The sequence below is a fragment of the Lepidochelys kempii genome, chromosome 12 (genome assembly GCF_965140285.1).
Source record: "Lepidochelys kempii isolate rLepKem1 chromosome 12, rLepKem1.hap1, whole genome shotgun sequence".
Taxonomy (NCBI): Eukaryota; Metazoa; Chordata; order Testudines; family Cheloniidae; genus Lepidochelys; species Lepidochelys kempii.
In genome coordinates, this window is record NC_136391.1 from 27,725,937 (window position 1) to 27,746,646 (window position 20,710).

A 20,710-nucleotide genomic window follows, 5' to 3' on the forward strand; every position below is an offset into this window, starting at 1 on the left:
AAGTTCTTTATTCCTGGGTTGGAGCTCAGTTTTGTATGGAAGTTGGAAGCTGGGTTGCTATTTTTAAGTTTGGGCAAAGGTGCCTAGGGCAACTAGAGAGGCACTTCTTTGTATTTGACATCAAAATTGAAATAAATTAATGTGTGGGTGCACGCATATACACACACACTACATTTCAAGGTTTGAGTTTTGGCTGGCCATGGCCACAGGTGTATACCAGCAAACTTACAGTAGAAGCAAGGGTAGAAGTTAGTTTTTGCAATCATGGGCACACGTCAAATATTGGAGAGACACTCTGTCTTCTATGACAGGAAGCATAGAGTGGTGCTTACAAGGTGTAGCCCACAAATGTATCCATTCATACCCTGTGTATGTATTATCCTAGTGCAGATTATTTCTACTGCTAGGAGTAGCTTGTGCAAAGGATTACCTCAAATTAGGAGTATCAGTTATTTTATTAACACTACTTTTGTTGTCTATATGTTTCCAGTTTGGGGGAGGGTGGGAGAATGAGGTTATGCTGTTTCCTCAGACCTGCCCACATTTGAGCTCAATATATATGTATATATATGTGTGTTTATGTATATATATATATATATATATATATATATATATAAACATTTGCATTGACTAAATATAGTAACAGAAATAGTTGTCTGTTTGAGCTTTATACCCATTGTATATTTATGAGAATAAATGATGTTTTTTTCTTTCTTTTCCCTTTGGCTCTCAAAATTAACAATATTGAAAAAAAACATATTTGAATGCAATATATTATGTACCAAACAAAGGCATATTTGTTTACAAGCTACCTTTCTTTTACAGCCATTTATTACAATTACTGCTGATGACAAGGATGATGCAGCCAATGGACCAAGATTTATCTTCAGTTTGCCACCTGAAATTGTTCACAATCCAAATTTTACGCTCAGAGACAACAGAGGTTTGTATCAAGGTTCGCCATATATTAGTGTTCAGAGCAGCGAAAGTAGAAAACATAAGGGTATTATAATTTTATAGAGCAGTATTTTCATTAACTGTGACTGACTGCTTTTGAGAGTTTTGCAAAAAAAGCAGAAAATATAACTGATAGAGACATTCTTTGGAATAATTTAGTGCATGTTCACTGGCCTTCAGATTCATAAACATATTTTGTAAAATTACATGATACTTTATATGATAAATGCATTGGCATTACAGCCACAAGAACAAGCAATAAACAGAAGATTCACAATTCTACTTAGTTAAAGGTAATAGGTAGTCCACAACTTTAGGAATTCACTGTGACCCATACTGGGCTCGGCATGGGCCCTAGGTTCAGTTGTGGGGGAGGGTATGGGTTGATGTTTTGGATTCAGTTGTGTTTGTCAATTTGTGGATGTCTTGGGCTTTAAATATGAGTAAAAACCCTGCCACTGCAAGCTTGTCTGGGGGGAGGGGAGTGCAGATCCAGTTTTTCAGTCTGATTCATTATCTAGATGAGGACCAGTCACAAAATCCAGCTTCTACTTCCAACCTCCAATGCACAAAATGTGGGATGTTTTTGTATCCACATTAGCCACAATAAGATGAGAGAAATCCTGAGGAGCCAGATATTAGTAACCTATTCTTTCCACAATCCCACATAATCTCCCAGTGTGACACCATCAGTCCTGGACTAGCAATGTGACCCCTAACAAACACTCCATGGGAAGGTTGTGGAAGGAGGGGAGAGAGAAACAGAACAAAGGCACATCCAGTCTCTATAAATATCTCTATGCTAATTGCTTAATTGCAATAGTGCACAGAGCATAATACATTTGTAATAATAAGTATTTAGCAAATTCATTTTAACATGGTAATTTCCTTGTAAAAGCAAAATTGTTCAAACTTACAGGAAACTGTTTATTAAAAATGAGCTTTAATACTTGAGAAGAAACTTGCTTGTTTCCCAAATTCTGATCTCAATTGCACTGATTAAATGATGAAGTGAGCAGAATTACTCCAGATTGACATCAGGATAAAAGAGAACAGAGTCTGATTACTTACATCCAACATGAACTTTTTATCTCAAATGTTATAATATTTACAAAACTTCCTGTATTATTTTGGCATGATTTCTTCCTTTCTGAACACTGAATAAAAAGATGAGTACTATCAGAACTCCCTGGCCAAATTTCTGATGCATTTTTTTTAAAGTAATATGAATATCTACATCTAGGTTCCTCAACATAGCAATTGTAAACTCAAATGAAGTGGGTAAAGGACCCCATAGAAAGTTGTATTTACTTTCCTTTATTTAAAAAAGGCAAGAAAAAAAAGAGCATACAATTAGTTTGAAGCATATATTTTAAAGAAAAAATAAGTAAATCAATAAAAAGAAAATGAAAATGTGCTCTTTTCCTTCTAGGCTATGTTTCACCATGAAAGATATTTTAGGGGCAGTATATCAACCAAGGCTAGAGTGCATAGAAAGATAATGAATTAGCCTTTCACCTTGGGAGACCAAGCTTCAAACTAAGATTAGTAGTGAATTTGGTAATATCAGCTAAATCTCTAATGGATATTAGTGTGTATCAGAAACCCACCACACAGTTTGGCACCATTTGGTATAACTTGCAGTCTATTCAAGAGAGGTTCAGGACTAATATTGCAGGGGCATCCCATGTCAGAGATACATTGAAACAGCTTCAGGAGGAAGTTAGCATAGTCTCTGGTTTGAGCCAGTTCTATTAGTCCTTCATTTCTACAAGCATCAAAGTAATCTTTCTTTCTTTCCTTTTTTTTTCCCTTTTAATGAAAAAGTTATCCCAGATAAATAAGGGTTTTATAATGGAAATGCAGATAGTCCACTGAATACTGTACCTTTATATGACACCACTGCAATACATTATTTCAACAAGACAATGATGTTTTAGGTCACTTGAATCTCTGTCCATATACTTCTATTTTAGAAAGGATACATAGTATAATGAAATCCTTCCTTCATTTTACTTTTTCATACTTTACTGTCTCTCCATCATTTTCATACATTCCTTAATTTATTCATGTAAATTTTATAAGACAAATTGAACAGAATGGTTAATTTAACTCTTTTCTGATTAAAAAAGGTGAAGGTAGAGATGAAAGTGAAAAACTGAAAATTGTACTTCTGGATAGTAAACCTTTTCAGAGTGTGTTACAATTTGCAAGTCAAATAACTTATGTAATCATTTAAAATTTCTTTTTTCATTTGTAAATCAGAGTAATCTTTGTATCATGCCACCTCTTTCACAGGGAATTGCTAGTTTCAAAGAAAAAATGGCTTTATTAACTTTGGAGAACAGTTAATGAAAACTCCAATGTTTAGGTCTATCACAGAACTTTAAAGTGAATACAGTCCTATAATTATCGTTTAATACAGTTTCTTTCTACTGACTCCAAAAAGTAATTACATATTGCAGTAATCCAGAAAAAAGTAATCACATTCTACATCCCATTAAAAGCCTTCTGTGTTACCAAGTTTTTCAGCTCAGGCTATTTTCCATAGAAAACATGAGATAATGGGGTATCTCATGCTGTGATACAGCATCAAATTACTTTTGCTCTGAGTGTTTACTTATATTATACCATGTAAATAAACAATACTTTATTTTCCCAGACTGTGTATATGTTTGGTGGCCAATCCTACTTCCGCTGAAGTCAGTGTGTGTTTAGAAATTGACTTCAAAAAGAGCAGTAGCCAGTCCGTGATATTTTAAAAAGAAAAAAAAGTGACAGATTATTAATAGACGTGTTTCCTTATTTTAATCCCAGCTCCATCCTGCATTGAGGTACTGTTAAGCAGAGTTTCACCCTGTGCAGAGTCAAGCACAAAGCCAGCTGGTCTGAAACTGGTGCATTGGCCTTATGTTGGGCCCTTTAGACGTGGGGGAATTTCCTCTTAATGCTTGCCACTGATGGGATATAATGTTCTGGAATGTACAAATATAAGATACGACTTTTGGAAGACTCATGGTCCAGTTCTGCTGCCACAGAAGGAGGTGGCTACCTCCCTTTTATTTCAATGGCAACATGCTCTGATCTTCAGTGCCACATGTCTGATCAATGGGTTTTGAGGCCCTCAGTAATAGACATGGGCTCCAGTGCAATTCTCCTTTGTTTCTTACCATGGAATTTTACTCAGTAATAATCACTGCCTGATACAGATTCTAGGCAATTACAACCAGAAGTCTGTTTGGTCTTCCCTGCTCTGTCAACACTTTCACCTCTGGTGCAGCACTCGCAATGCTCACTCTGCAATAAGCTTCTGTTATCAAACTATTTGCATTTCTGGGTGTGCATATAAACAACATAATAGAAACCAAGCAACAGCTACCTTCATGGAGAAAGAAATTTCGAAAGCTTTGGTAAGACCGCAAGAAGCAAAGAAGAAAATCAAAAATGGAAAAATAAATATTGGTGGATATGGTAAAATTTTATCTGTGAATGCCCGCCATTTCATAAAGAGCATTGGTGATCGATTCACCTGAAGTAATATCTAGCTAGAGGGATTTTCCAGAGAATAACAACTGGAAAAAATGAAAACATATATGTTCCAGAATGGACTGCAAAGATATTTGGGATGGATGTTTTCCTCCTTCTGTAATGTGTTGTGGCACATTCTAGTCCTTCAAATTGCCAGCCAAGCAGCTGCAATATGGTTCTTGCAGAATGAGTAAAGAATCCAACTTTAACCTGGCATGGATATTTAACGTCTGTTTCTCATCCTAATACCATTTACTCGGATTACAGTTAGGCTCTGTTTTAGAATCAAAGAGCATGAAAATGATGAAAAAGCAAGGATGAAACTATTACACTGGATTATATGTTACCTTTATCCTGAGAGGTTAAGGTTTTGTTGTCTCCTTTGGACATTATATTGTTTCTGGATATTAGAGTTGGTCACAAGTAGAGCAGAGGAAGAAGTGACTGGTAGTGGACTTCATAATATTTCACATGGTGTTTTTGAGTGGCTTTCCTTTTTGTCTGTTAAAAAAATATTTAAAAGAGCATCAGAGTTTTCCTAAATCCCTAGTGCGTGGCTCCCAGTATAGTTTTGAAAACTATTTTGATGAGGCATTACTGTATCTTTGAGTTATTTTAAGCATTCACTCAATTCTTTTATGAAATTTGCAAATTCCAAATCTTTGCTTTTGATCACTGGTCAAATATGGAAAAACATAAGATTGCCTAAATTGTCTGAAATATTGTTTGTTTTCTGCTAATAAGAAGTAACTAAGTCTAAACAATTCACATTATGACATACTAGGGAAAGGAGATTTAGGCTTGCTTGGGGTTAGGCAGATCTGTTTGGTAATTAAATTGTTGTGATCTTGGCATTAGGTAATCAAATCAGAAAAGTAATGAGACAATCAGGTATTATCAGTTGTCAGAGTTTTGATTGTCCTCAGGGTACCATTTTGGCATTTGTTCAGGTTGGAAGCAGGGCTCTTAAAGTCTCTTCTGTCCTGTTTCTGGAATCTTGGGGCAACTGCATCCACTGAAGGAGAGGTACCCCCTCTTGCTTCCCCCCGCCCCATCCATCGGTCTGCAAGCTCTTTCACCATGAAGATGATCTGACATCTTGTGATCTTTTATTTGGTTGCTTGAGAAGAATTGGACTATTATTCCTAGTGTGGAAAATACGGTACATTAGACTAAATATTAGTTGATACTTTTTTAGACTAAAAAATGTAAAAAGGAGTTAAACAAGGCTGATACACATCGGATGCCACATTTCAACTGACAGCAAATTGTTATGACCACATTCTAACCCCATGAAATTTTAAGACTATTACACAGACACTGCCACTAATAAAATGATAAAGTGTAAATATTTTGCAGAACTAATGAGCTCTGAAATGGATTAAACAGTATCTAGCAAAGCTACGAATACTAAAAAAAATCAGACCTTGTATTTGTACGTCTTTGTTCATGATTTTCTTCTTTGACAGGGTAACTGTGGATAGGTGCAATATGGTGGACATAATATACACGGACTTTAGCAAGGCTTTTGACACAGTCCCACAGGACATTCTGAAAAGAAAGCTGCAGAAATATGGGCTTGGTGGAACTACCATTAAGTGGATACATAATTGGTTAGACAACCATAAACAATGAGTAACTATTAATGGAATGATAGCAGATTGTAAGTGGGGTTCCACAGGGATCTATTCTGGGTCTGGTGTTGTTTAGTATCTTTGTTAATGTCCTGGATGTAGGAATAGAGAGCATACTGATTAGATTTGCAAATGACACAAGGATAGATGGGGTTGCCAACATTTTAGATGATAGAGTTAAAGTCAAAGGGATCTTTATAAATTGGATAACTGGGCTACAGACAACAAAGTGAAATTCAACACAGACAAATGTAAGGTGCTACACTTCGGGAAGAAAAATGAAACGTACAAATACAGAATGGGGGATAGCTGGCTTGGCAGCAACACTGCTGAGAAGACTTTGGGAGTTTTGATGGATTCCAACCTCAACATGAGTCAACAGTGTGATGCTGTTGCAAAAAGGGCAAATGCAATGTTGAGTTGCATTAACACAAGCATAGTGTGCAAGTCATAGGAGGTGGTAATACCACTCTGTTCGGTGCTGGTTAGGCCTCAGCTGGAGTACTGTGTCCAATTTTGGTCACCAATGTATAGAAAGGATGTAGAGAAACTGGAAAGGATCCAGGGGCGAGTCACAAAGATGATCAGAGGGATGGAATGCAAGCCGCATGAGCAAAGACTGAAGGAGCTGTGTATGTTTAGTTTGGAGAAGAGGAGATTCATGGGGGACATGATAGTGGTCTTCAAATACTAAAAAGGCTGCCATAAAAAAGAGGGAGAATTTTTTTTTCCTTTGTAGAGGGCAGGACGAGAGGCAATGGGTTCAAACTATAGCATAGAAAATTTAGATTAAAGCTGAGGAAAAACTTTCTAACAGTAAGAACAGTAGGACAGGGGAACAGACTGCCTAGGGAAGTCATGGAATCTCCTTCACTGAAGGTTTTCAAAAGGAGTCCGTATTAGCCATCTGTCTTGGATGGTTTAGACACAACAAATCCTGCATCTTGGCAGAGTGTTAAACTATATGACCCTTGTGGTTCCTTCTATCCCTGTGGGTCTATGATTCTATGATCTTCTCCGTCTCAAGCAAAACATTACCGCCCAGTTACTGTCAAAATTCAAAATTATCGTGCTGTTTTGTAATACAGTCAGATTTCCAGAGATCTGGGGTGAAGTCCATATTAGGTCCAGATATGTCCCTAACCTCCCACAGATTCCAGCATATCCACCAGGTTTGGGGTGGCAGCAAACATTGTTCAGCACATGGGACAATGTGGTGAGATTTCCACAGGGAAGTCCTCGTGGAGATTTTTTTTCCAAAATGTCCCCCTGCATGGGCTTTGAATGTAGGAGGCAAGATTCTGCCCCATTAGATCTAATTTATTCACAGGTTTCTCTGGAAATAACATTGGTCAGATCATTAAAAGAAGTTTTATGAATCACATTATTCTGGAATTTATGCAGAGTTTTCAGTAGGAAAAGGATTTGTACCACCCTGCTGAATCCCAAAGCAGCAGCAAAATGGATGGCATAGAAGGTGACTAACCTGTCCTGATTAAAAAAGAAGACTAAAAGAATCATCCTATTTTCATTTTTCTTTCCTTTTGGAAAAGTGAGAAACAGAAAGCGAAGACGTTTGGATAAAGTGAGAGCTGAGTTGAACATTAACCAAACCAAACTTTTCCGGGGATCTGAAAAAGCTGGATAAAATTTCTCCTTCCACTCACCTCAGTGTTTTTGAGTTTTGAGTGTCCTGGGTCTGGCAGCCCAAGAAATGCCAGAGAGAAGCACTTTTCTTGTTTTTCATAGTATTTCCTGTCTGAGCAGAAACAGGAAACACTGGAAAACTCATCATAAGGCCTCCTTCTACATACTCTCCTGCCTAATTTTTTTGTCCTAAGGAATTTGAATAAACATCCAAACACTTATCCAAACTGAAAACTTGGATAAAGAGGAAAGTAAGAAGCAAGTTTTCAGTGTAATGTATGGCTTCAAACCCACTTAAAATTGTTAATTTTTAGCATCATTGTGTAATTCACTGTGTGTGTTCAAGCATTTTATAGGGGGCCTGGCTCAGCAATCAAGTCGCACTCCCCATCAGTACCTGGCCCAAGCGGGGAAACTAATGATCCAAGCAGTAGACCAAATTCAGTGATGAACCTTGGTCACGTGCCACCCAAGGCATGGTGCACATACACTAAGAAGCATCTTATATCAATATACACTTTCAAGATTTCTGGTTACTGGGATCAGAGTGCTGAGGAGATGTTTATTGTCAAAATATTGTTTACTTAAATATGTTCTAGTGAAATGGCCATGTGGAGTATCAGGGACCAATTCTGCCATGAGATATTGTGTGCATATTCCTTTGATTTCAGTGGGAATTGCACTCCTATAAGAATATCTTTGGGCAAAATCTTTATAAAAATCTAATCTTTATAATTCTGTAAGGTGATAGCCTGAGTACAAAGGACCTGATACTAAGTTCACGGATTGGCTTTGGGTCAGGCTCAGAATTAGCATAGGTACAATGTCAAGGCCTAATTCTACAGATGTTTACTACTTGGCACAGTACTGTGAATTGCCCAGTGGGGTCTATTATGGCTACTCTTTATACTGAGCACCACGGCCAGCAGTAATTGTTTGTATGATCGGATCCTTTTTTTTTTTTTTTTTTGGTCATGAATGCTGTTTTTAGCAAGTACTCACTGTTGCAGAAAACATGTGAATTGCTGATGTATATGTTCCTAATAATCTAAGCATTCAGCAGTATCTGCAACCTCTTTTAAATTCTCATAAATGCTCTTGCCTTATAAGTAAATGGTTTGATTTTCCTTTTGGCGCTCTGTTCCCTTATGATAGACCATTAAAAGGTGAACACAGATATACAGAAATTGTAAATGAGAGTAAATTTAAGCAGGAAAATAAATGTGAAATGCAACCAAAAAAGGCTGGGTGTGTATTCTACTCTTTGTATTCCGTATCACACCCTGGAATAACTGAAATAAATAGGGCAGTACCGTATATAGGAACAATGATATTTAATTTTGCATGTGTCATTAGAAATGGAACAATCAATTTACTGTATATAAATACAGCATTAAAACAGTCAAAGCAATTGTAGCAAAATGCAGTTTCTCAATATTTATGAAGAAGATGAGTCTGAGAAGAAATTGGGTGATTAAAGATTGTCTTGTTTGTTTAAACAGATAATACAGTGAGTATTCTTGTTAGACGTGGCGGCTTTAGTAGACAAAAGCAGGATTTATACCTTCTTCCTATTGTAATAAGTGACGGTGGAATCCCTCCAATGAGCAGCACCAATACCCTCACTATTCGAGTCTGTGGCTGTGACAGCAATGGTTCCTTGCTCTCATGTAATGCTGAAGCTTACATCCTCAATGCGGGACTTAGCACTGGAGCTTTAATTGCCATTCTCGCTTGCATTGTGATTTTGTTAGGTAAGGAAATTCCCTACCTATTTATCTGCTTTTGATTATATTGAATGTTAACCCTAACTTGGCCACATTTGACATACTATATGTTTCCTCATAAAGATGAACTTATTTAGTATTCTTCACTTTCCTTTCACTAGAGCTGAGACCCTGAGTAAGCCCAGGTAAAGTACTGTATATAACAGCTTGAGAGAGTGATACTAACTCCATGACACAAAGTTTTTGGTTTCGTGCCCTTTGCTGAATGATACATTGCTTATTGAGGTCAGCCTAGAATAGTAATTCACGCCAGCTCTTTGCCTTTAACATCCCTAGTGTTGAAGGGGAAGTAAAGACAAACTGATGACTTAGAAGACCTGCCATTGAGAGAAGAGCTGTAAAGCACCATAAATGTCCTGAGTATTTCAAAGTATCTATATAAATCACTAGATGACTCTACAAGGCAACATTTACTTTTTAAAAAAATGAGTGACAGAGAACAGGTCATGTTTGCCTTTGTCCCTTCACCTATTCATGCTATCAAAGGAAAGTTATTGAAATCTAGAGCTAGAATCATTCCTATTTCATTGTGGCAGCAGGGTGTGGAATTAGAATTCAGTGTTGGGTGTTGTAGGATATCAAAGGTTCATTTCTACCTGGCAGTCATGCAGCTGATTGGGCTTCATCTCTCACGCAGGACCACCTTTCTTCTGAATAGTTGGCTTTCCCATACAGTCACAGATCTGTGGTCTGAGATCCGTGCAGACTAGGAGTCCATCAGTGTGGTACCCAAATCAAAGACTTAAAGTAATCATGTAATAAGCACTGGTACCCAGCAACAAATGGGCCTGGTCCAAAACTTTGGAACTGAAACCCCTCAGATCTAGGGAAATATCCCAAACTTTGTGTCTCATAGCCATCAAGAGTAGCTAATAATAAGTGTAATAATTATGACAAGAATGTGATATGCTTTAGTCAATGAGTGATCTTTCTCGTTAGAGAAAAATCATTTATAAAAGTAGACTTTGCTTGGAAATTAACCTAACTTATATCCTTTATTTTTCTGTAGTCATTGTAGTGTTATTTGTAACACTGAAAAGGCAGAAGAAAGAACCTTTAATTGTTTTTGAAGAAGAAGATGTCAGAGAGAACATTATAACTTATGATGATGAAGGTGGTGGAGAGGAAGACACTGAAGCCTTCGACATTGCTACTTTACAGAACCCTGATGGCATCAATGGGTTTATTCCTCGTAAAGACATAAAACCCGAGTATCAGTATATGCCAAGACCAGGGCTTCGGCCAGCTCCTAATAGCGTTGATGTTGATGATTTCATCAACACAAGAATACAAGAGGCTGATAATGATCCAACTGCTCCTCCTTATGACTCTATTCAGATCTATGGCTATGAAGGAAGAGGCTCAGTGGCTGGTTCACTTAGCTCGTTAGAGTCAGCGACAACAGATTCTGATTTGGACTATGACTATCTACAAAACTGGGGACCTCGCTTTAAGAAACTAGCAGACTTGTATGGTTCCAAAGACACTTTTGATGATGATTCTTAACAATAAAGTTACAAATTTGGCCTTAAGAACTGTGTCTGATGTTTTGAAGAATACAGAAGAAATGTAAGCAGGTATTTTTTTAAAAATCAAGAAAAGGCTCATTTAAACATTTAAGTTTGACAAAGAGGATTCCTTTAATAATAATGAAAAGGACATAAAAGTGGTAAATACTGTGAAGTACCTTTTCTTACAAAAGGCAAATATAGAAGTTGGTTATCAACTTCACTAGAGAAAAAAAACCACTTATGAAGTACAAAATATTTAAGGGAAGGAAAATTCTAAAAGTGAACCTACAAATGAGGGAAATCTTTTATGTATTATGAACATCTAAATCTTTTATGTCAAAGAAGCTTCCACACATTAGAAAAAAGATAACAGTTCTGAGCTGTAATTTCGCCTTAAACTATGGACACTCGTATATGTAGTGCATTTTTAAACTTGAAATATATAATATTCAGCCAGCTTAAGCCCATATGATGTATGTACAGTACAATGTACAATTATAATGTCTCTTGAGCATCAAACTTGTTACTGCTGATTCTTGTAAAACTTTTTGCTTATACTTTCATCTTGAACTAATACGTGCCAGATATAAAACTCTGTCTTGTTGCAGTGGGAGGCGCCCTATTTCTATGTCATTTTTAATGTATCTATTTGTACAATTTTAAAGTTCTTATTTTAGTATACATACAAATATCAGTATTCTGACATGTAAGAAATGTTACAGCATCACACTTATATTTTATGAACATTGTACTGTTGCTTTAATATGTGCTTCAATATAAGAAGCAGACTTTGAAATAAAATGATTCTTTTTTTAATTCTTGTTTTGGTTATTAAGCATTTAAGAAAACATGTAGTGTTTCTAATGTTCCATTTATAGTTCTGACTAATTTACTACAATTGTGACCTTTTAATAGCCCTATTTATTATGTGTTTGTAGTTGGTTTATTGCCTTGTTAAGTGATTATTTAAAATCAAAGATGTTTTACGAATGTTTTTAGATAAGCATCTGTACTGTCTGGTGAACATTTTATACCCTCTCTATCTACAGCTTGTGGCTGCTCCCAGAGTACAGTAACACCTTTCATACAAAGTTATTCTTACTCTGGGAGTAAATTACATTTAATCCTTTTAAATATTTCCCATGTAATATGCATTTATCTTATAGCCCAGAAAGTCCATGGATCTCAGAAACAACTTCATACATGAACAGGAGTACACTGTACTTACAGTATATTCCACACTTGTTAATTATAATATCTTTACTAAACTCTGCGAGTTGCAAAAGACTTAAATCTGACCCACTTTAGCTAGGAATTCCCTAAAGACTGTTCTACCTGACAATTACCTTACCTGAACATTAATTATGGTTCTGGTGTTTAGAAATGTTTTTAGTTTATGTCAGTAGAATTGCCTAATCTACAGCTAACAAGATATTTTAATTTTAATAAGCAAAATCTTGAGTACTTTCAGAGTCGGTCTTTGTAATATATGTTTTTAATCTAGTAAAATTAATCTATAACCTTTTTTATATTAGTTTGGAATGGGCCAGGGACCAAAATATGTTCTGTGCATCAACATTTTCAACATCTGTGTGCAGCTGTAATTCTGCTAAATTTAATATAGTTTGCTGGTAAGGGTCAGCGATCAGCAACTGCAATATAAGAAGAGGCAATAAATAGCAATGATATAAATTTTTCCATCTTTAATTTTAGAAATCCCATCCTTGAATTGCAGTCAGGTACCAAACTGCATAACCTTAGAGGAAATCTTTTTCTTTTGATGTATTCCTTACCTGAAATCCCAATATGTAGTTAAATTTAAATCTAACTATTAAAAATTCAAAAAATATATATATTTTCAGGCATATATTCATAAAATATTCACTTTTCCCACTATAACCCTATTTTAGTTTGCTGAAGAAGCAAATTCACTTACAATGTTTTATTGTAATATTTCACTTTATTATATGCATATCTATATAATTCCATAGTTTATTACTTCTTAACTTCGTTCAGATTTCCTTAGTTGTTAATTTTGTTGATTTTTCTATGTTTATAATCCAAAGAATATTTTGCTAGATTTGCACATTTCTCCAACATAAATTTAAATAATTATAATAATAATTAATAATAAAAATAACAATTTACAAATTAACATAGAAAAAAATAAAACTACTGGTGAGTTTCCATCCTTATCATTGGTGTTTTTATTTCACTATTGGGCAAGTTTTAGAATTAACAACTGCATTTTCTACATTTATGTTTAATTTTTTTTTAAAAGGACATTGTCAACTAATTTTTTAAAAAATAGTTTTAAGTGTTTGGTTTTTAGTCTTTGTTGTTTGTAGCTCTCTCTTAGAAGCTTGGAAATAAATTTTCTTTCCCTGATGATTTTTGTCCTTTTTCATTTGGCCTCTTCCCCCACCTCTCTGAGTGAATATAAAATTAGCATAGTTCTTTATTAGTAAACTGATGCTACCTATAGCATTCTGGGAATGGTGTTTAATTAACTAACAGTTGCAGAACTTCCACAAATGGTTTTTTTCCTTGAAAAAAAAGTGGCATTTGTGTGACAGTCCATGCTGCTGTTCTCTGGACTCTAAAGCCCAGATCCTTGTTGGCTGTGTCTTAGAGCTTGTGCAGCTCGTGCCTATTGGTTTCTTCAGTCCTGAGGTGACTGTAGATTAGGTTGGAGTTCCTGATGTACTGGAGCAGACTATGGGCTACTGTAATTTGTGACAATGGCCATAAGCAGCTGAGGAACATGGGCATTAGTTGTGGTTACTCACATGATATGCACAGTGTAGTGTGTAGACATTCTCAGAGGGCCCAAGCCAACATCCATTGAAGTCAATGGAAAGATTCCCATTGAGTTCTCGGGCATTGGATTGGAGTCTCAGTCTAGAAGAGGGATTGAAGAAGTCAGTGTAGCTGTGAGTATTTGAGGAAGAGTGAGTGATGCAGGAAGCATAGCAGGACTGGATTAGGTCATTTTAGAAAACGTTAACCCTTTAATTCACACAAGCCTTGCCTGACCCATCATTCCTAGAAAAACAGGCTACTGTAACATCCATTAGCCATGTGCAGTGTTTACATTTAATTTTCTTTCATCACAGTCACCTAAGCACATACATGTGTCCTCCTGTTGGCAAAGGGTGCAGCCAGACCTTTGTCTGGCTGTTTTGACTGTGCTTATGCCAAAGTTCCGATGCGGGCTTTCAGAAAAACTGAACAGCAGCTATGTCAGGTATTATTCTGATTATAAAATATCCAGAGAGTATGCCATGCAGAGGTCTATCCCCTCCTGTCATCAACAGCACAAAGTAATTGTGTATGCCAGTATGATGCTAGTTGCTAAGGGAGCTGTAAGACCCTAGCCTGCTTGCTTTAATTGCCTCATGTCAGGGTTCTGGTGAGTGGATTTGGGAGCCCTGACCTCCCATTACCATGTAAAGGATACTACTTCAGATGTGAATACTAAAGCTTGCACGTACCTAAATATTTGCTTTCTGGGCACATTTAAGTGAGATTATTCAAATGCTCTCAGCAAATGAATGCAAAAGGGACACAGTCAGAGCTGAAGAAAAAAATCACTTTTAAATTTGAATGAATTACTTGAATGTTCAGAAACCTTGGTTGCTAGAGTAACGAATTTGAATTTACTAGAGCTGAATCTTTCTAGGTTTCTAGTGCTATTAATACTTTCCAATGACAGTCAATAGGAGTTTTGCCATTGATTTCAGTCTGATTTATGGGATAAAATACATAAGTGGACCATGGGGGGTGGTGCTAATAATTTATTATTTTCCCACTGACCTTTATAAACTCAGTTGAAATGGCAGGGATTCACTGGGGGACACTACTGTTATCATTTTGTCTGTGTCCAAAACTTTATTACAGCTTCAACAACCAACACAAACTCCAAAAGGCAACATACGCTGGCTGGAGTAAAAATGGGAAAATAAAACCCACCTCAGTCTCTTCCCGAACTTGCCACTTCTCCAAAGCATCTCAACTGTCCAAGGCCTAATAAGTCCACTTAAACACAAGGCCCTAACTCCTCTGTGATTCATCATTCTGTGTACTTCCCCTCACATGTTGCTCTTTTGCCATGTAGTATAACATCTCTGGCAGATTGTTTTAGAAAAGAAACAGGTTAGATTCATCTAGTATTGGAGTTATTCTCTCAACTCTGGAAAAACCCAGAATAGATAGAAAATATTCCCGGGGCAGTATTAGGGAGACTATAACAGGTAACACACTCCTATCACTCTGCCAGGACACAGGGGGTCTGTTGAGAGAAACAGGATTCTGCAATTGGTGTGAAGGAGTGGGAGGGACAGCCACATGCTGAAAGGAAGTCAGAAGACCCATCCGGCTACCTGAAAGCTTCCTGACGCTATGAGAACCCTGAAACATCTGTGCTACTGGCTGTGGAGTTAATCACAGGCTTTAACCATTTAACCAAAAGCAAACCCCCCACGGAAAAATATTTTTTAGGAGAGGCAGGGAACCCCGCTCTGTGCCTCTACTGAGGAGAGAACATAATGCAGCTGCCGAGCCCTTCCTAAGTTGCTAGTGCTCCAAGAAGCATATGTATGGCAGCAGCATCTCTGTTCTTTCCACTGTCGCTGCCTTAGGTCATCGGTGCAACCCGCAGAACAGAGGGGAGGAGCTGATGAGAGGTGATGCTGGTGCTGATGGAAGGCATCAGCCCCTGCAGTGCTTCCAGCCTGCACTGTGACTCCTGTGAACCTTTTTCGCTCCATGGAAAAGGATCAGGTACCCTGGGCTCAATTCACAATGGAGATCGAGGTGTCCAAGTGCTACTGACATTCACAAAGCTCCTGCTCAGCTGCCCTCTAACGTGGTAGGTGCCTACGTTTTCACCAGTAGGCATCTGCAAAGATACAACCAAACTGCTTGGAGCCCTAACTCACACGCAGGCCCCGCCATGATGCTCAGAGTAGGCACTGTCCCACCTATGTTGCCTGCAGGGCCAGCTGTGGTATAGAAGACAGGTGAGGGTAAGCAGAACCAGAATTTGGGCAGGGGGGATGGCATGCATGTGTCCCAGTCTGCCCAGTAATTTGGGCCCTTTCCTGTGGGAGACCCAGCTTTGAGTCCTTCTGCCTGATTTGGAGCAGCGACTTGAAGCCACAGTTCCCGACCCAACAAACTATCAGGGACTCTGAGGTGGCCATCTCTCAACCTCCCCTGTTGATGCTGCACCGTTTGCGTATACCTAATTAAATATCTGTTGGAATAGCGACTTGCACCTGGCTCTCCACTATCCCAAGTGAATGCCCTGCGCACTGGGCTACAGAGTCAGCCTCCCACTTTGTGTCTTTCTCTGGCTTAATGACTATTTAATTATTTATACACAGTGCAACATCTTCAGTAGTGAAGACTGGGAGAGCCCCACCCAGAATACCAAATGATGGTTAGGTCCCTCCAACAAATCAGAAAGAGAGGAAAAGGGATTTTAAAGCAGGTTCCCTGCCATCCCAGGTACATGCCCTGACCACGGGGCTAGTGATGGGGGGGGGGCGATCTCTGTGCAGTTAGGTACTTCCCTCTTGTCTGTTATTCAGCTACCTACGGCCAGTAGTGGATCTGGGCCCTAAGCCCCAGACCTTTCCTCTGCATTTCACTGTTTTCCAGTGTGCGTTATTTTGCATTTATCAACATTGACTTTAATCTACCATTTTGTTGCCCAGTCACCTAGTTTTGAGAAGACCCTTTTGTAGCTCTTCACATTCTGCTTGAGACTTATCTTGAGTAGTTTTGTATCATCTGCAAATTTTGCCACCTTACTGTTTACCCCTTTTTCCAGCTCATTTATTACTATGTTGCCTAGGACTGGTCCCAGTACAGATGCCTGGGAGACACCACCACACTATTCTGAAAACTGACTATTTATTCCTTTTGTTTCCTATTCAGTTACCAATCCACGAGAGGACCTTCCCTCTTATTCCATGACAGCCTACTTTGCTTAAGAGCCTTTGGTGCGGGACCTTGTCAAAGGTTTTCTGAAAAATCTAAAATCAAAATCTCCTTTGTCCACATGCTTGTTGACCCCCCTCAAAGAATTCCAGTAGATTGGTGAGGCATGGTTTCCCTTTACAAAAAAACATGTTGACTCTTCCCAAACAAATTATGTTCATCAGTGTGTCTGACAATTTTATTCTTTACTATAGTTTCAACCAGTTTTCCTGGTACTGATGTCAAGTTTACTGGCTTATAATTGCCAGGATCACCTCTGGAGCCATTTTTAAAAATTGGTATCACATTAGCTATCCTCCAGTCATTTGGTATAGAAGGTGATTTAAATGATAGGTTACACACTACAGTTAGTAGTTCTGCAATTTCACATTTGAGTTCCTGAGGAACTCTTGGGTGAATACCATCTAGTCCTGCTGATCTATTACTGTTTAGTTTATCAGTTTGTTCCCATACCTCCTCTGACACCTCAAGCTGTGACAGTTCCTCAGATTTGTCACCTAAAAAGAATGGCTCAGGTTTTGGACTTTCCCTCACATCCTTAGCCATGAACACCAATGCAAAGAATTCATTTCATGACTTCATTCATGACTTTTCACATGTGAAAAAGCGGTGCACATGTGCTCAAGAACATAGCCACAGACAGGTTTCTCTGTCTTCAAAAGTGAAGCTTTAATAAGAAAAATTGGGTTACGAAACTGCAAATGAGATTTTTTCCCCCCCTCTTTCTCAATTTCCTCAATCCCAGTTCCATCACCAGCAGGCTTTTGAATACAATCTAGTCAGCTCACAATACTTATCAATAATATAAAGCATTTTTGTAATTAAAAAAATTCCTTTGTGAACAAAATCATCAGTTAAGGGGTCCCCCAAAACACCCACAAGTTACTTTGTCTTCACATCTAACTGGCCCTAATGGTTTCATTTCCATAACTGCCACGATTCTGGAGTCTTTATGCTCCACACTGCACGATCCACATTTCATGCGGTTGGTCATGGAGTGGGTTGGAGCAATATTTCAAAAGGAGGAAAAATTCTCTTGCGCTTAGTAAGGCTCTGTTGAAAGGTCTTATTGTTCCTCTACTGCTGAAGATGTCCTCCTTTTCAGTATATTATTTTCCCAGCTACAGCATGTTCTCATATTTTCTTGTTCGAGAACTGAAGAAAGTCATCATTAATCAACTGGCAGCACATTTAGCAAAGTTCAACTTGTATGAAAAATTTATGTCAACCTTTAGGTTGTATGACAGCACCAAGACTTCACTTAATTAGTTTTATAGTGACTTTCGGTTAATGGCTGATTCAGATGATCTCGTTTTGGTTTTACTGGACATTTTAGTAACATTTTCTGCTATTGATCATGGAGTTGTGTAGTTGTCATAGAGACAACCAGTGTTTGCATTCTAAGCATGTTTGGCTGAAGAGCTCAGTGGCTCAGGGTATTGAAACTGAATTAAGACACCTTTCCCCTCTACTTTACTTGCTGATATAAATCCATGCTCATTCAATAATAAATGAAAGTTGTAGCTAATGAATGGATGTTGGGTGGCCTATGTTTATTGAGTTGGACAGGAATCTACATTCCAAAAGTATGAACATGAGCTCCCTTGCTTACAGAGTCCACAGTGCACCAAGGACTGAACATGGAAGGAGAATGTTGCAGAGTTGGTCATGAATGAGACACATTTATGGGTCAGTGATGCAAAACCTTAAGCTCAGTGCTGGAGGGCCATAGTTTATGAGGCAAGTTTTGCCTTTTTGCTTGTTTTATGACCGAAAATATTTGCTTTTTGTCAGCGTAAGTTAACTCCTTTCACCACAAATGAAAAATGTTTTTTGCCAACACAATTGTTTTGTATTAAATAACAGTAATGCTTGTTCCTAGCAGCACAGGCCGCACTGAGGGTTAGAGGTAAATTCCAAATATCACGTAATATTTTTCACTTCTTGACTAATTCTTGTGAGTATGAAAAATTGGCAAACATGACAATATTTTATAGAATTGAACAACTTTTCTGCACATTCTTATTGTTTGGGGCTTTTATAAATGTGAAATAAAATTAGGGCATTTTTAATAACTTACTAGAGTTTTGTTAGAGCAGAGTGTAACCTTATTTGGGAAATATCATTTCTGTTATCACTTTAGTTGAAAGAGCTGTCGTTCAAATTGAAAAGCTTGTAACAAGGCAGTATTTTTCCACATATGGTTCAACATCTTTAGGTCATGATCCTGCTAATGCTAGTTGTCAGGCTTCATGAAGACACATTTAAGATTGGCTCATTACTTGTAATATTATTTTCTATAGACCCACACTCAGGCATAAAGTTTAGTGCTGTGAATAAATGGGAGTATTCATAGTAATAAGCATAATGAGGTGTATCTGTAAAATTACTGTACTGCAATTCAAAAAACCCGCACTACAGGAATTTTGTCTTAAGCACAATCTGTTAGAATATAGTGCAACATGCTGAAGCGCTCCTAAATTTAAAAAAACAAAACAAAACATGAACACTGTTCCTGTGTGGGTGTGTATGCTCTGATTTACTGCTGCAGGACACTACAGCTGGTAGCAAAGATATTGGATCTGTGATGAGAAAAAGAAAAGCAAACAAACAACAGGGAAAGAAAATAAAGTCAAAAGAATGTAAAACAAAAAATACTAAACAGAAGAAATTCAGTAGCCAGGAAGCACCATAATGCTGCAGTCAGACAATTCACAAAACACAAAGCTACCTTACCATACCAGTGAAAAAAATAACCCATTTCTTTATTTTCTCCCATTGAACTACTAAACGACAGGTGCTTGCTGCATGCCTGGACCTACAGAGCTGGATGTGCAGCATCTATCTTACTGAGGGCCAAAGAAGCTAATATCAAATATCTGACAGCCATCTTCATGGGCAATGGTGTACTGCGAGAAAATAAAACTATAGCTACATACATACATAAGCAACATGGCATTTGTATTACCTGCATTCCTAGCAAGAGGCTCAGTAGTGGCAGAAATGCAGAAGAATATTCAGAAATACATTGGCTGCCCCTCAGATGGGAAAACCATGACAAGTGCTCTGTTGCCATGTTATGTGGGTAAAAGGTATTTACGATCTTTTGCCCAACAAACCACCTTAAAAAAATGAAGCTCCCCTTGAAAAAAAAATCCTTTCGTGGTCTAAATAACCTTCCTCTGGGGGAGTGTGGGAGGGGGAGGAGGTATATGAAACAGTAGTCTTCAGGCAAGTGAGACAAATACCAGGAAAGATACCGGCCAATTTCTGTGCCAGATTAAACTAAGTAAATATGCTAATATGGACTGAGCCCACCATTTCAGGTCAGGCAGGAACACCATACTAGCATGGAAATTAAGTTCTTTAAGGATTTCAAAGTTGCACAAAACCATTAAAACTCCTAAGCAATTGTAAAACATCTCCAAATCATAGCCATTCATTAGAAATGTTTGATAGGAAACCGCTTTGTTAACTTCATTTCCCATAAACGAGACTTATGAATGTGACTTTAGTAAGAAGATAACCAGTACAAAAGGTGCGCAGGACCGTAATCGAGAGAGTGTGTTTGTTAGTCCTGGCTGGATTTGTGGTGTAATCAGAGACCCCAGCTTAGGAGGAAGATAGTGTGGCATGAAGC

General features: G+C 37.8%; 1 protein-coding gene across 3 annotated transcripts in view; it reads left to right on the forward strand.

Moving 5' to 3' along the window:
• The window catches only part of CDH11 (cadherin 11), a 104,720-nt gene extending 92,893 nt beyond the window's left edge, over positions 1-11,827 (forward strand). For all 3 annotated transcript variants that reach the window (XM_073307968.2, XM_073307969.2, XM_073307971.2), the window contains 3 exons: positions 826-943; positions 9,269-9,520; positions 10,563-11,827. In XM_073307968.2, coding sequence (XP_073164069.1) covers positions 826-943; positions 9,269-9,520; positions 10,563-11,059 — 867 coding nt within the window. In that variant the 3' untranslated portion in view covers positions 11,060-11,827. The remainder of the gene's footprint in view (positions 1-825; positions 944-9,268; positions 9,521-10,562) is intronic.
• Positions 11,828-20,710: the final 8,883 nt, after the last annotated feature.